This window comes from Nerophis ophidion, linkage group LG27 (assembly GCF_033978795.1).
Source record: "Nerophis ophidion isolate RoL-2023_Sa linkage group LG27, RoL_Noph_v1.0, whole genome shotgun sequence".
Classification (NCBI taxonomy): Eukaryota; Metazoa; Chordata; class Actinopteri; order Syngnathiformes; family Syngnathidae; genus Nerophis; species Nerophis ophidion.
In genome coordinates, this window is record NC_084637.1 from 24,374,984 (window position 1) to 24,389,730 (window position 14,747).

Here is a 14,747-nt window from a genome sequence, read left to right on the forward strand (position 1 = left end):
GCAATCCACCGCGTTCCACCAACAGCATTGTTCTTTATAGTCTCCATTATTAAATGAACAAATTCCAAAAGATTCAGCAACACAGGTGTCCAAAATACTGTGTAATTACGCCATGAAAAGAGACGACTTTTAGCCGTGTTTGGTGCAGCGCTAATGTTTCCTTACAGTCCGTGACGTCACACGTCAGCATTCCGCGACGTTTTCAACAAGAAACTCACGGGAAATTTAAAATTGCAATTTAGTAAACTAAAAAGGCCGTATTGGCATGTGTTTCAATGTTAATATTTCATCATTGATATATAAACTATCAGACTACGTGGTCGGTAGTGGTGGGTTTCAGTAGGCCTTTAAAGTATTAGGAAGGTGAAACACCTCTCAATCCTGATGTAAATCTCCTTAAAAGGTTTGCTTCGATAAGAAGTCAAGAGAGAATGAATGCTAATGCTAGTTAGCCTGATTAGCTATGCTAGCCGGCGCTAGCTAAAACTCAACAGTCTAAGAAGGCAGCTTATGACTTTAAAGTTTATTTTAATCATTATTAATGGTCAGGCTAAAAGGTATTTATATGATGTGCTTTATATAAATGTATACAAGTTACCTGGAGTGTATCAGTAGTTTACATTCTAATCCATTGGCAGGTAGTGGCAGTCATAGACATCTAATAAGGCAGGGGTGTCAAACTCAAATACAGAGTGGGCCAAAATTTAAAACTGAACAAAGCCGCACTCCAAGGTTGAAAAAATTAACCTTTTAACAGGGACCCAAACAAGTTTTGCATTGAATATTGAACAAGCAAGGCTTATATAACTTTATAGTGAAATGCAAAATCGAGCTTCAAATAATTATGATTCAACATATCAATGGCATGTCAAATAAAATTCAAATAAAAACTGAATGCCTCTTTTCTATTTGCAGCCTTCTGAGGTAAATATCAAAATCAAAATTTTCCACAGTCTAATAATACATTTGAAAATAAAATAACAATAATGAATTAATCAAACATTCAAGCCTTGAAGTAGCAAGAGAAAGTGCATGAATAAAACTTTAATTGTCGCTCAGTTTGCTACACTGATTTGCTTTAACACTGAATATGGAACAAGCAACGCTTATATAACTTAACAGTGCAAAATCAACTTTCAAAAAACAAAAACATCAATGGTATATTAAATAAAATTCAAATAAAACATTTAATGCCTCTTCTCTATTTGCAGCCTTCCTAGTCAAATATCAACATTAACCTTTTCCACAGGCTAATAAATTTGAAAATAAAATAATGAGGTGGGTGGAGTTGGGGGGGCATATATTGTAGCGTCCCAGAAGAGTTAGTGCTGCAAGGGATTCTGAGTATTTGTTCTGTTGTGTTTATGTTGTGTTACGGTAAGGTTGTTCTCCCGAAGTGTGTTTGTCGTTCTTGTTTGGTGTGGGTTCACGGTCTGGCACATATTTGTAAGTGTTAAAGTTATACGGCCATCCTTAGTGTGACTTGTATGGCTGTTGACCAAGTATGCGTTGCATTCACTTGTGTGGGTGCACAACTTGCGTATATTATGTGACTTGGCTGGCACGCTGTTTGTATGGAGGAAAAGCGGACACTGACGACAGGATGTAGAGGAGTGCCCACAAGGCACGCCCCCAATATTGTTGTCTGGGTGGAAATCGGGAGAATGGTTGCCCCAGGAAATTCTCTGGAGGGGCACTGAACCTCGGGAGTCTCCCGGGAAAATCGGGAGGGTTGGCAAGTATGAGTGAATGCGGTGTTAGAGCGTCACCGCCGCCTTATAATACCGGCGGGCCAGCTCTAATGTTAATTTCTTATTGCCTCAAGGGCCAAATTAAATTACACGGCGGGCCAAATTTGGCCCGCGGGCCGGAGTTTGACACCCATGTAATAAGGGAACGCAGCTTGGCGCGCTACTGACTACGGGCGCTAACGAGACGCTGGGCCGCCATCTTGGAGTGGTGATGCGATCCACTCAGTGCAATTTATTTAGCAGGAGCAATGATTTGTCAGCGCATTTAATTCATCTTACCTCACTGAATACCACTGATTTTCACGCTGTTTTTCTGTCATACGTCTAGCGATGATAAAGGACACATGTTTCACGCTGTTTTTCTGTCATACGTCTAGCGGTGATAAAGGACACATGTTTCGGCGTGTTTTGTTATTCATAGTTTACTTAACAGTAATAGAATATTCTTATATGCTATAAGTCAGTGTTTTTCAGCCTTTTTTGAGCCGAGGCACATTTTTTGCGTTGATCAAATCTAGAGGCACACCACCAGCAGAAATCATTAAAAAACTAAACTCAGTTGACTGTAAAAAGTTGTTGTCGCAATTGTTGGATATGACTTTAAAGCATAACCAAGCATGCATCACTATAGCTCTTGTCTCAAAGTAGGTGTACTGTCACCACCTGTCACATCACGCCCTGACTTATTTGGAGTTCATTGCTGTTTTCCTGTGTGTAATGTTTTAGTTCTTGTCTTGCGCTCCTATCTTGGTGGCTTTTCCTATTTTGTTGGTATTTTCCTGTAGCAGTTTCATGTCTTCCTTTGAGCGCTATTTCCCGCACATACTTTGTTTTAGAAATCAAGAATATTTCAGTTGTTTTTATCCTTCTTTGTGGGTGCATTGTTGATTGTCATGTCATGTTCAGATGTAGATTGTGGACGCCGTCTTTGCTCCACAGTAAGTCTTTGCTGTCGTCCAGCATTCTGTTTTGTTTACTTTGTAGCCAGTTCAGTTTCAGTTTCGTTCGGCATAACCTTCCCTAAGCTTCACTGCCTTTTCTTAGGGGCACTCACCTTTTGTTTATTTTTGGTTTAAGCATTGCACACCTTTTTACCTGCACACTGCCTCCCGCTGTTTCTGACATCTACGAACAATAGCTACCGGCTCCCACCTACTGATATGGAAGAGTATTACACTGTTAACCTGCCGAGCTCTAGACAGCACAGACACTCAACAACAACCCAATTTGCTGACTATAATTACTGGTTTGCAAAAAAATATTTTTAATCCAAATAGGTGAAATTAGATAATCTCCCACGGCACACCTGACTGTATTTCACGGTACACTAGTGTGCCGCGGCACAGTGGTTGAAAAACACCGCTATAAGTGACCAGACGTCCAAGATCAAAACTGGGAATATAATCCCAAAGGAAGTGCGGCTAATTGTGTGCCCTCGTCTCTGATAGGCCCTGAGGACGACGCCCCGGCCCACACCCCCTCACGAGAGGCTGTCACCATGGCGACCACCCCCCACAGCACACACAGGGGAGGAGGAGGAGACAGGAGGAGGAGGATGAAGACCAGAGGAAGCAAACCAAGAAGCAGAAGGGGAGGGCCTCCTGATCTGGACCTGGACCTGGTGGAGGAGGAGGCCAAGGAGGAGGAGAAGAAGAAGAGGATGAGAGAGAAGAGGAAGATGAGAGAGGAGAGGAGGAGTGGCAAAATGAGGGAGGAGGAGGGCGATGCCGAGCATTGTGGGAGCTCGGCTGCTCCTCAGCAAGCGGCCTTCTCCTTCCTGATGCCGCTGGACGCCGCTCAAGACAGCCAATCAGACGACAGCCAATCAGGCACCGGCGTAGCGCAGGCTTCTGATTGGACGGGAGCCGGGCTGATGCAGGAAGAGGCTCCGGGCCCCTGGCTGGAGCCCGGCCCACGCAAACTCTCGCAGGTTCTGACTGGCCGTCGTCTCAGTGGGCGGGGCCTAGCGGGTGGACTCTCCCTCTGATAGGAGGTTTGATTTTTATTTTTTTATTTTTTTTTTATTGTCATTTTAAGGGCTTTTCTGGCCAAGACCCGCCTCTTCCTGCATGTGATTGGACGCTCCATGGAGGTGGTGGGCGGGACAAGAGGCGTGGCCAATGACACTTTTAAATCGCATATGCAAAGAACTTGGCTGAACTTTGACCTCGACCCTTCCAAGCATGTCATTTTTATTTATTTTTTCTAAAAGGAAATAACCTTGACATATGACCACTATAGAGAATAGAAACTACTTGCTTGCTTGTGATGAAAAACCTTTAGAAGTTGAACTAGAGCCATACACACGTCGCCACGGCGACCACTATAGCAACAGCCAAGATGGCCGACGTCCTGCAGCTAAGTGGTAACAAAGTGCCTCGTTGACTTCCCCAGCAAGATGTCCGCCCCCCCAAACCCTCCACTTCCTGTCTCTTTTATGGCCTGATGAAACTTTCAAGAAATGATTAAACATTTTAATGCTTTTCTTCTGTCTTGTCTTGAGGAAAATTAACTACAAGTCCCATAATGCACTGCAGTGAGGCCCCGCCCCCCCCTTTGCCATACTTGATGTCTTTGGTCACAGGCAGGAGGCGTGTCTCCGCAGTAGTGCGGGGTCCACCACGCTGTTCTCCAGGGGGAGGTCTGTAGAGAAGTCGGGGGGCGGAGCCTGCATCCGCTGGTGGGGATAGCCGCCGCCCCTCTGAGGGATGGGCAGCTCCGAGTGGTGGGCGGGGAGAGGCGGGCTGAAGAAGTAGGCGTGGACCAGAGCCTGCGGGAGGAGGAGTCTCGTCATTGGACGCCAAACGGATGCTTCCTGTCTCTCACCTGGTGGGCGGGGCACCGCCGCTTTGAGGGATAAACCAGGAACTTGTAGAGTAGGTGGACGGCCTCGGGGGAGGAGTCAGGGACGAGCTCCTCCAATGGGATGGCAGGATTCTCTTTGAAGGTGATTTTGTTGTAATCTGGCAAGTCCACCATTTCCTGCATGTGCACGAATCACCTGTTCTTATACGTTGTGTGTGTGTGTGTGTGTGTGTGTGTGTGTGTGTGTGTGTGTGTGTGTCTTACAGGCCAGGTTTCACGCGTGGGCGTCCCCAGCACCCTAAGGACACAACATAACTGCTCGATGTCATTCTCCCCAGGAAACAGAGGAGACGAGTTCAGCAATTCCCCAAAAATACAACCTACTGCCCTGCAACACACACACACGCACACAAATATTAGGATTGTTGTCATGGCGTGGACAACGCGAGTAACATTGTTGACATATTAGCATTGTTGTCATGTCGCGGACAACGCTAGTAGCATTGTTGACTTGTCGTGAACAACGTTACTAGCATTGTTAACTGTGGAGAGCCGGAGCCGACAGCGCGGTAGGGCAAACCGTGGTCCTACTCAAGATGGCGGCTAGGAGGCGGAGTATGCAGTGGAACGGAGAGGTGGGGCGTGTCTGGAGCAACGCTGCAGCAATCAGAACCAGGTGCGTAACACACACACTGGCTCTCAATGTGTGCATCTGATCCTGCTGTATAAAAGGGGAGAAGGAGGAGCAATCGGGGCAGAAGGAGTAGGAGAACCATCAGAAGACCTGACGGGTAAAACCACCAAGAGCCACGGAGCGATCAAGACCAGCACAGGAAAGACGCGGACGACTGATAAGGAGACTGGCGCGAGCAGCGGAGGTGGAGCTGAAAGAGCGACCGACCGACACTGCGAGCAGCTTTATTGAAAAATAAAGAGTCAAACCTGTGCGAAACGATGTCGTTCCTGTATGGTCCACGTAACCCGCACAATGGCGGCAGGAAGCCGTTCACATTGACATATTAGCATTGTTGTCATGTCGTGAACAACGCTACTAGCATTGTTGGCATATTAGCATTGTTGTCATGTCGTGAACAACGCTACTAACATTGTTGGCATATTAGCATTGTTGTCATATCATAAACCACGGGACTAGCATTGTTGGCATATTAGCATTGTTGTCATGTCGTGAACAACGCTACTAACATTGTTGGCATATTAGCATTGTTGTCATATCATAAACAACGGGAGTAGCATTGTTGACATATTAGCATTGTTGTCATGTTGCGGACAATGCTAGTAGCATTGTTGATTTGTCGTAAACAAAGTTACTAGCATTGCTGATATTAGCATTGTTGTCATGTTGTGAACAAGGCGAGTAGCATTGTTGACATATAAGCATTATTGTCATATTAGCATTGTTGTCATGTCGTTAACAACGCTAGTAGCATTGTTGACATATTTGCATTGTTGTCATATTAGCATTGTTGTCACTTCTTGAACAACACGAGTAGCATTGTTGACACATTAGCATTGTTGTCATGTCTTGAACAATGCGAATAGCATTGTTGACATATACGTAAGCATTGTTGACATATGAGCATTGTTGTCATGTCGCGGACAATGCAAGTAGCATTGTTGTCATGTCGTAAACAGTGCGAGTAGCATTGTTGACATTTCGTGAACAACGTTACTTGCATTGCTGACATTAGCATTGTTGTCAGGTCATGGACAATGCTACTAGCATTGTTGACAAAACAATTGTTGGCATGTCATGTCACACTGGATGCATTGCCGAATTATTAGCATTGTTGACATGCTGTGGACAACGCTAGTAGCATTGTTGACGTATTAGCATTGTTGTCATGTCGCGGACATCGCTAGTAACATCGTTGTCATTTTGCAGACAACGCTAGTTGCATTGTTGACATATTAGCATTGTTGACATGTCATGAACAACTTTACTAGCATTGTTGATATATTAGCATTGTTGTCATGCCGCGGACAACGCTAGTAGCATTGTTGACATATTAGCTTTGTTGTCATGTCGCGGACAAAATCAGTAGCATTGTTGACACATTAGCATTATTGTCACGTCGTGGACAACGCTACTAGTATTGTTGGTATATTAGATTTGTTGTCGTGTCGTAAACAACGCGGGTAGCATTGATGTCATATTAGCATTGTTGTCTTGTTGCGTACAATGCTAGTAGCATTGTTGACATTTCGTGAACAACGTTACTAGTATTGCTGACATATTCAGACTAGCATTGTTGTCATGTCAAGAACAACGTTACTAGCATTGCTGACATATAAGCATTGTTGTCAGTTCATGGACAACTCCACTAGCATTGTTGACAAAACGATTGTTGGCAGGTCATGTCACACTAGAAGAATTGCCAAATATTTAGCATTGTTGACACGCTGTGGACAACGCTAGTAGCATTGTTGACATATTAGCATTGTTGTAATGTCGTAAACAATGCAAGTAGCATTGTTGACATATTAGCATTGTTGTCATGTCATAAACAACACAAGTAGCATTGTTGACATAATAGCATTGTTGTCATGTCGTAAATGACGCAAGTAGCATTGTTGACATATTAGCATTGTTGTCATGTTGTAAACAACGCAAGTAGCATTGTTGACATATTAGCATCGTTGTCATGATGTGAACAACGTTACTAGCATTGTTGACATATTAGCATTGTTGTCATGTCGTAAACAACGCAAGTGGCATTGTTGACATATTAGCATTGTTGACCAACTTACCAAAGGTCGACCCCTGTGTCGTACTTTCTGGCTCCATACAGCAATTCAGGAGCACGATACCACCTACACACACACACACACACACACACACACACAGACACACACACACACACACACACACACGCACACACACACACACACACACATTTAAACCAAGCATGGCTCGATGCTTGACAAGTACCATACGGCGTCACCTGGTGGCCACCTGGTGGCTGTACAGTCGCTCTGGGTTCTGGCTGAGGAGGCGGGCTAGACCGAAGTCGGCGATCTTTAGGTGTCCTGAGGAGCTGATGAGGAGGTTGGCAGGCTTCAGGTCCTGCGGGCGGACAGGAAGCGGTCAAGGCTTTTATTGTGACGGGGGGGGGCAGGACGGGCGTGTGCGCTCACGCGGTGCATGATGTTGTTGTGATGCAGGAAGGCCACGCCCTTCAGCAGCATCAGCATGTAACCTTTGACCTGCGCCGGGGTCAGAGGGCGCCGGGAGTTCCTGATGACCTCAGAGAGGTCAGAGAGCATGAAGTCAAAGACCAGGACGAAGCCCGTCCCGTGAGGGAAGACCTCCTTCAGCGCCACCACCTGCGGACAAGGTAGAGTGACTCCTGACCCCAGCGGCGCGCCACAAAGTCTCCCTCACGTGTTGGTTGTCCTGGATCTCCTGCAGGGCCTTGATCTCCCGCAGGGCCTGGTTGGGCACGCCGTCCTCTAGGCGCCTTAGAGCCACCTTCTTCAGCGCCACCGTCTGGCCAGTCTGATGCCACGCACGCACAGTTAGCATTTCAGCGAGTCAGCACAAAGTGTGATGCTTCACCTCGATGTGCTTGGCCTTGAACACGATGCCGTGAGCGCCTTCTCCCACACGGCCCAGAATGCTGTACTGCTCCATGGTCCACAGAACGCCACAACGGGAGTCCAATAATCTAAATATTGATAGTAAGGGTGGTATCAGTGGCGTGTGGCACAATTAACCTACTTAAAGGCCTACTGAAATGAGATTTTCTTATTTAAACGGGGATAGCAGGTCCATTCTATGTGTCATACTTGATCATTTTGCGATATTGCCATATATTTTTGCTGAAATGATTTAGTAGAGAACATACACGATAAAGTTCGCAACTTTTGGTCGCTAATAAAAAAGCCTTCCCTGTACCGGAAGTAGCAGACGATGTGCGCGTGACGTCACGGGTTGTGGAGCTCCTCACATCCTCACATTGTTTATAATCATGGCCACCAGCAGCGAGAGCGATTTGGACTGAGAAAGCGACGATTTCCCCATTAATTTGAGCGAGGATGAAAGATTTGTGGATGAGGAAAGTGAGAGTAAAGGACTAGAAAAAAAACAAAACAAGGGCAGTGGTAGCGATTCAGATGTTATCAAACACATTTACTAGGATAATTCTGGAAAATCCCTTATCTGCTTGTTGTACAGCCTGAGAGTCAAGAGGGGTGTGGCCACGGGTGTGGTGACCGGCAGTGTCTCCGAGGGAAGCCACGTTTCTCGACAAGGCGCAGGCAGCCGGGCTGAGATTTTTTTTTTTTTTCCCTCCTCCACGGTGTAAGTATCCGACGATTGGGGGCGGCCGATGGGAGGAGGCAAGAGAGCCGACCGCAGCTCCAGGAGGAACGACGCAAGCTATCCGCTCATGTGTACGGTAAGAACCGACTTAATACCACCATATGCTCACCGAAACCTGCCGGTTGACATGTGGTAGGGAACCATGTTCGCTTGACCGCTCTGTTCCATAGTAAAGCTTCACCGTCATCTTTCGAGAATGTAAACAAGGAAACACCGGCTGTGTTTGTGTTGCTAAAGGCAGCTGCAATACACCGCTTCCCACCTACATCTGTCTTCTTTGACGTCTCCATTATTAATTGAACACATTGCAAAAGATTCAGCAACACAGATGTCCAGAATACTGTGTAGTTATGCGATTAAAGCAGACGACTTATAGCTGGGATCGGTGCTGGATCAAAATGTCCGCTACAATCCGTGACGTCATGCGCATGAATATCATACCGCGACGTTTTCAGCAGGATAATTCGCGCAAAATTTAAAATTGCAATTTTAGTAAACTAACCCGGCCGTATAGGGTTTCAGTAGGCCTTTAAGACATTTGTTAGATTGGAATCTGGGTTTAACGTGGTTTGTAGACCCATAATAAATTAAACAATGAATGTTTTTTGCGACCGATCACTCTATCACACAATAAAAAAAGAGTTGTAGACATGATTGGAAACTCAAGACAGCCGTGACATTATGTTCTTTACAAGTGTATGGAAACTTTTGACCACGACTGTATATATAATTTGTTATTATAAACATGCACAATTAGGCGGTATCGTCCACCCAAACTCGAACAATAAAGTAAAGTTGGTGTAAAAGTGTTAAATATTACAAAAATATATATTTGTTGTAAAAATGACTGACCTTTGACAGTAGAAGACTTCAGACGGGCTGTGGTTGCCTAGGTAACCTGCCTTCTACGCTAAAGTTACGTTGTTGCGCTAAAAAAGGAACATTTTGTAAAATTAAAACACACATTTCAGACATAATGTAATGTTATGTACAAAAAAGTATCCAACATTAAGGGTTAAAAATAAATATATTCACACGTTGTATGTATAACGAGATCGGTCGTCGGACGAAAGCTGTCCGCCATGTTTGTTTATGCTTACACTTCTTCGTCCGGTCTCTGACATGCGCACAAAACAACCCATTTTATCTTCCGCCATCTAGTGGACGGAAGCATATGAGCACATGCCTGAGGCGTGACAGTCAAAATGCAGTCGACCTATAGAGCAACTTTTTTTGAGTCAAGGCACATTTATTTCATAACAAAAATATGGAGGCACACCACCAGTGGAAAATGTTAAAAAAATGAAACCCCACCAGGTTGTTGTGCCTTATTTTGAGTTTGTTGTTGTTTCCTGTGTGTAGTGCTTTAGTTCCGGTCTTGCGCTGTTATTTTGTTGACTTCCTGTTTTGTTGGTGTTCATCAGTATCAGCTTCACGCCCTCCTTTGAGTGCTATTCCCCGCAACTGATTTGTTTTCCCATCCATTTATTACCGCTTATTCCCTTTGGGGTGGGGGGGGGCGCTGGTGCCTATTTCAGCTACAATCGGGCGGAAAGCGGTGTACACCCTGGACAAGTCACCACCTCACCACAGGGCCAACACAGATAGACAGACAACATTCACACACTAGGGCCAATTTAGTGTTGCCAATCAACCTATCCCCAGGTGCATGTCTTTGGAAGTGGGAGGAAGCCGGAGTACCCGGAGGGAACCCACGCAGTCACGGGAAGAAGATGCAAACTCCACACAAAAAGATCCCGATCCCGGGATTGAACCCAGGACTACTCAGGACCTATGCATTGTGAGGCAGACGTGAAGCCTCAATTTGTTTTCCCAATCAAGACTATTTAAGTTGTGTGAACGCGATCCTTCTTTGTGGGGACATTGTTGATTGTCATGTCATGTACAGATGTGTGAACGCTGTCTTTACTCCACACGCTGTAAGTTTTTGCTGTCGTCCAGCATTCTGTTTTTGTTGACTTTGTAGCCAGTTCAGTTTTACTTTTGTATTACATAGCCATCACTATGCTTCACAGGGTATCTGCAGGTTTCAGCAAGTCAAATTTAAGACATTTTAAGACCTTCTTAATGCCACCTTGAATGAAATTTAAGACCGAAAAAAATAATTAAAAAATCGATAAATATAAGCGATGGTTGGGGATCCCACTGTACTACAACCTCAATGACAATCGGTCAAGTTTACTTTTTGTATGTTTATTAATAAACAAACTGATAAGCAACACTCTGCCAAACAGCTTATCAAAAATCTTGAGAGATCCAAAAACGTTGACATTCAAAACAAACACACTAACACCAGTAGAAACATAATAACCGAGGTGAGGGTAAAAATAAATTACATTTGGTCAATAATAGTGCAATAATAGTGCAAAACAGTATTATAACATCAACAACAAAACACTGAACACACACTCAAATGAGCTTCAGTTGGGCTTCAGCTGGCTGTTCTCATTCACGAGTTCTGCCTCTATTTTTTTCAGCTCACTCATTTTTTCTTTGTATCTCAAGAGATACAAAGAAAAAATGAGTGAGCTGAAATCACTAATTTTTACTCAAAGACGTGCCTAGAAAAAAAACAAAAAAAAACTGGCCGGACAATTGAGTACTGAGTTTAAGACCATTTTAGGAATTTCTAATAAATGTAATACTTTTTAAGGCCTTAATTTTAGATACATGGATTTAAGACTTTTTAAGGATCAGCGGATACCCTGGCTTCAGTGCCTTTTCCTAGCGGGACTTGCCTTTTGTTAATTTTTGGTTTAAGCTTTACATATCTTTTTACCTGCACGCTGTCTCCCGCTTTGCTTTGCATATTGGGATCACGACAAACCGTCCTCGACGCCTTCCGACTTCTACAAAGCAATGAACTACCTGCTGCCACCTACTGATTTTGAGTATAACAAGATGACCCTGCCAAGCTCTACACAGCACAGGCACTAGATAACAGCACATTATTTTGATTATTTATTTGCAAAAAATATATTTTGGACCAATTAGGTAAAGTTGCTTAATTTCTCACGGCACCTAGTGTGCCGCGGCACAGTGGTTGAAAATCACTGTATTAGAGAACTATCCATCCATCCATTTTACTACCGCTTGTCCCTTTTGGAGTCGCACACACATCTCAGCTGCACTAATAGTCAAATATTTTACATTACCAGGAATTTCAGGTTTTCTGGGGCATTGCTGTGCAATCTTTTTGTTACGCTAACATGCTAACATTAAAGGCCTACTGAAACCCACTACTACCAACCACGCAGTCTGATAGTTTATACATCAATGATGAAATATTAACATTGCAACACATGCCAATACGGCCTTTTTAGTTTACTAAATTGCAATTTTAAATTTCCCGCGAGGTATCCTGTTGAAAACGTCGCGGAATGATGATGCGTATGATGACGTGTGCGCGTGACGTCACCGGTGATAGCGGACATGTTCTCCCAGCACCGATCACGGCTAAAAGTGGCCTGTTTTTATCGCATAATTACACAGTATTCTGGACTCTGTGTTGTTGAATCTTTTGCAATCTGTTCAATTAATAATGGAGACTACAAAGAAGAAAGATGTTGGTGGAAAGCGATGGATTGCAGCCGGTTGTAGCAACACAAACATAGCCGGTGTTTCTTTGTTTGTTGTGAAGTTTTACTATGGAACAGAGCGGTCAAGCGAACATGTTTCTCTACCAAATGTCAACCGGCAGGTTTCGGTGAGAAAATTGTGGTAATAAGTCGGCTCTTACCGTAAACATGAGCGGAGCTTGTGTCGTTCTTCCTGCAACAGTCAAAGAGGCAGCTGCGACTTTCTTGGCTCCTCCACGGCTTCCCTCAGAGACACTGGCGGTCACCACACCCCTCCGACTTTCAGGTACGACTATATAATCTCACTAAAACACTAGTAACACAATAAGCAGATAAGGGATTTTCCAGAATTATCCTGGTAAATGTGTCTATTAACATCTGAATCACTCCCACTGCCCTCGTCTTTTTTTTTAATTTCTTCCAGCCCTTCACTCTCACTATCCTCATCCACGAATCTTTCATCCTCGCTCAAATTAATGGGGAAATTGTCGCTCTCTCGGTCCGAATCGCTCTAGCTGCTGGTGGCTATGATTGTAAACAATGTGAGGAGTGAGGAGCTCTACAACCCGTGACATCACGCGCACATCGCCTGCTACTTCCGGTACAGGCAAGACTTTTTTATTAGCGACCAAAACTTGCAAAATTTATCGTGGATGTTCTCTACTAAATCCTTTCAACAAAAATATGGCAATATGACACATAGAATGGACCTGCTGTACCCGTTTAAATAAGAAAATCTCATTTCAGTAGGCCTTTAACATTGCAACCTGAGAGTCATGCAACTCGCAGTGTTTGTAACATATGCTAACTTTAGCATGCTATTTTTGTAAAAAACTCATTTTGCAGTCGTGCATCTCAGTGTCATATCATTTGGTACGTGACACATGCTAACTGCTAGCATACTCCATTTCTTTTGCTACTGTTACCCCAAAGCCTTATCTATTGGCACTTGACATATGCTAACTATTTTAACTCTTCCAACCACTTACCCTAGAGCAGGTGTCGGCAACCTTTACAACGCAAAGAGTCAATTCGACCCGTTTCACAATCCGAGAAAGACAATGGAAGCTGCAACTATTCTTGCCAATATCTACTGTTGGTCACCCAGATGACAAGAATAAGGGCATGCTATGAAGCCATTGCCATAAACACCTTCTACAACATGTACAAACTGCTTGCCAGTCCAGCAACATGTTGTGAGAGACTTCCGCTGATGCATGCACACAACTGGAAGGCATACTGGGTGACACAGAGTACACTGACGGTTGTGATATAAACAACTTTAACACTCCTACTAATATGCGCCACATTGTGAACCCACACAAAAGAAGAATGACAAACACATTTCGGGAGAAAATCCTCACAGTAACACAAATACCCAGAATCCTTTGCATCCATGACTAAACCTGACTATGTTATACACCCCGCGAGCACCAAAACCCGCCCACCTCAACCACGCAGGGATACCTTGCAATCTCACACGTGCCGATAGAAGCAGCGAAATGCATGTGTCCGATCGGCACGCAAATAGCATTCCATGAATGGCGGGCGTGATGACATTCAAGAGGACGCAAATAGCATTCCGTGAATGGCGGGCGCGATGACGTTCAAGAGGACGTTATGAGTAATATCTTCACAACACGCCCTTAATAGTGTAGTCCGAGTGAAAATAGGAGAATGTTGACTCTGTGTGATGTCCGGGAGAGGCATTAAATTCCGGAAACTCCCCGCAACAATCTGGGGGGGTCGGCGATTGTGCAGCTGAGCCGCATCAGAGTTGCCAAAGAGCCGCGGGTTGCCGAACCCTGATATATATATATATATTTATATATATATATATATATATATATATGAAATAGTCGAGTTGGTGAATTGTAGATGTAAATATATTCCTCCCCTCTTAACCACAGCCCCACCCCTACCACGCCCCCAACCACGCCTCGGCTCCACCCCCGACCACGCCTCCCACCTCCCGAAATCGGTGGTTTCAAGGTGGGCAAGTATGCGTTTACCTCAAAGTCATATAACTTGGCACACGACATATTTTAACGTTTTTTAGCTCACTTTTCAGCCGTTTACCCCAGAGCCATATAACTTGGTACTTGACATGTGCTGTAAACATTAGCATGCTAACCTTTCTAGCTAATTTAACCGTTTTCCTCAGTCATATAACTTGCTATATGACACATTCTATTACACACACACACACACACACACACACACACACACACACACACACACACACACAGA

At 44.4% G+C, this 14,747-nt stretch overlaps 2 protein-coding genes across 6 annotated transcripts in view; one reads left to right on the top strand and one right to left on the bottom strand.

Moving 5' to 3' along the window:
- Positions 1 to 5,472, top strand: part of magixa (MAGI family member, X-linked a) — a 60,373-nt gene extending 54,901 nt beyond the window's left edge. The window contains exons 21-23 of one of the 5 annotated variants that reach the window (XM_061889061.1): positions 3,200 to 4,698; positions 4,823 to 5,232; positions 5,289 to 5,471. In XM_061889061.1, coding sequence (XP_061745045.1) covers positions 3,200 to 3,738 — 539 coding nt within the window. In that variant the 3' untranslated portion in view covers positions 3,739 to 4,698; positions 4,823 to 5,232; positions 5,289 to 5,471. Of the gene's footprint in view, positions 1 to 3,199; positions 4,699 to 4,822 lie in introns of those variants that run through there. The other 4 variants (XM_061889060.1, XM_061889062.1, XM_061889063.1 and 1 more) reach the window with 4 other exon arrangements.
- On the bottom strand, positions 734 to 10,004 carry cdk20 (cyclin dependent kinase 20). The gene is made up of 9 exons (XM_061889066.1): positions 9,751 to 10,004; positions 8,134 to 8,242; positions 7,960 to 8,073; positions 7,713 to 7,901; positions 7,520 to 7,641; positions 7,326 to 7,388; positions 4,821 to 4,944; positions 4,578 to 4,733; positions 734 to 4,521 (listed from the first exon to the last, which is right to left on the bottom strand). Exons 2-9 carry the CDS (start codon positions 8,206 to 8,208, stop codon positions 4,330 to 4,332), a joined length of 1,035 nt encoding a protein of 344 aa, XP_061745050.1. The 5' UTR covers positions 8,209 to 8,242; positions 9,751 to 10,004; the 3' UTR covers positions 734 to 4,329.
- Between the last annotated feature and the right edge of the window lie 4,743 nt (positions 10,005 to 14,747).

Coding starts and splice junctions, on each gene's coding strand:
- cdk20 (XM_061889066.1), bottom strand. CDS start 8,208: ATGGAGCAGTACAGCATTCTGGGCCGTGTGGGAGAAGGCGCTCACGGC. Junction 7,902..7,959: donor AGATCCAGGACAACCAACAC/GTGAGGGAGACT, acceptor CCTTGTCCGCAG/GTGGTGGCGCTGAAGGAGGT. Junction 7,642..7,712: donor ACAACAACATCATGCACCGC/GTGAGCGCACAC, acceptor GTCCGCCCGCAG/GACCTGAAGCCTGCCAACCT.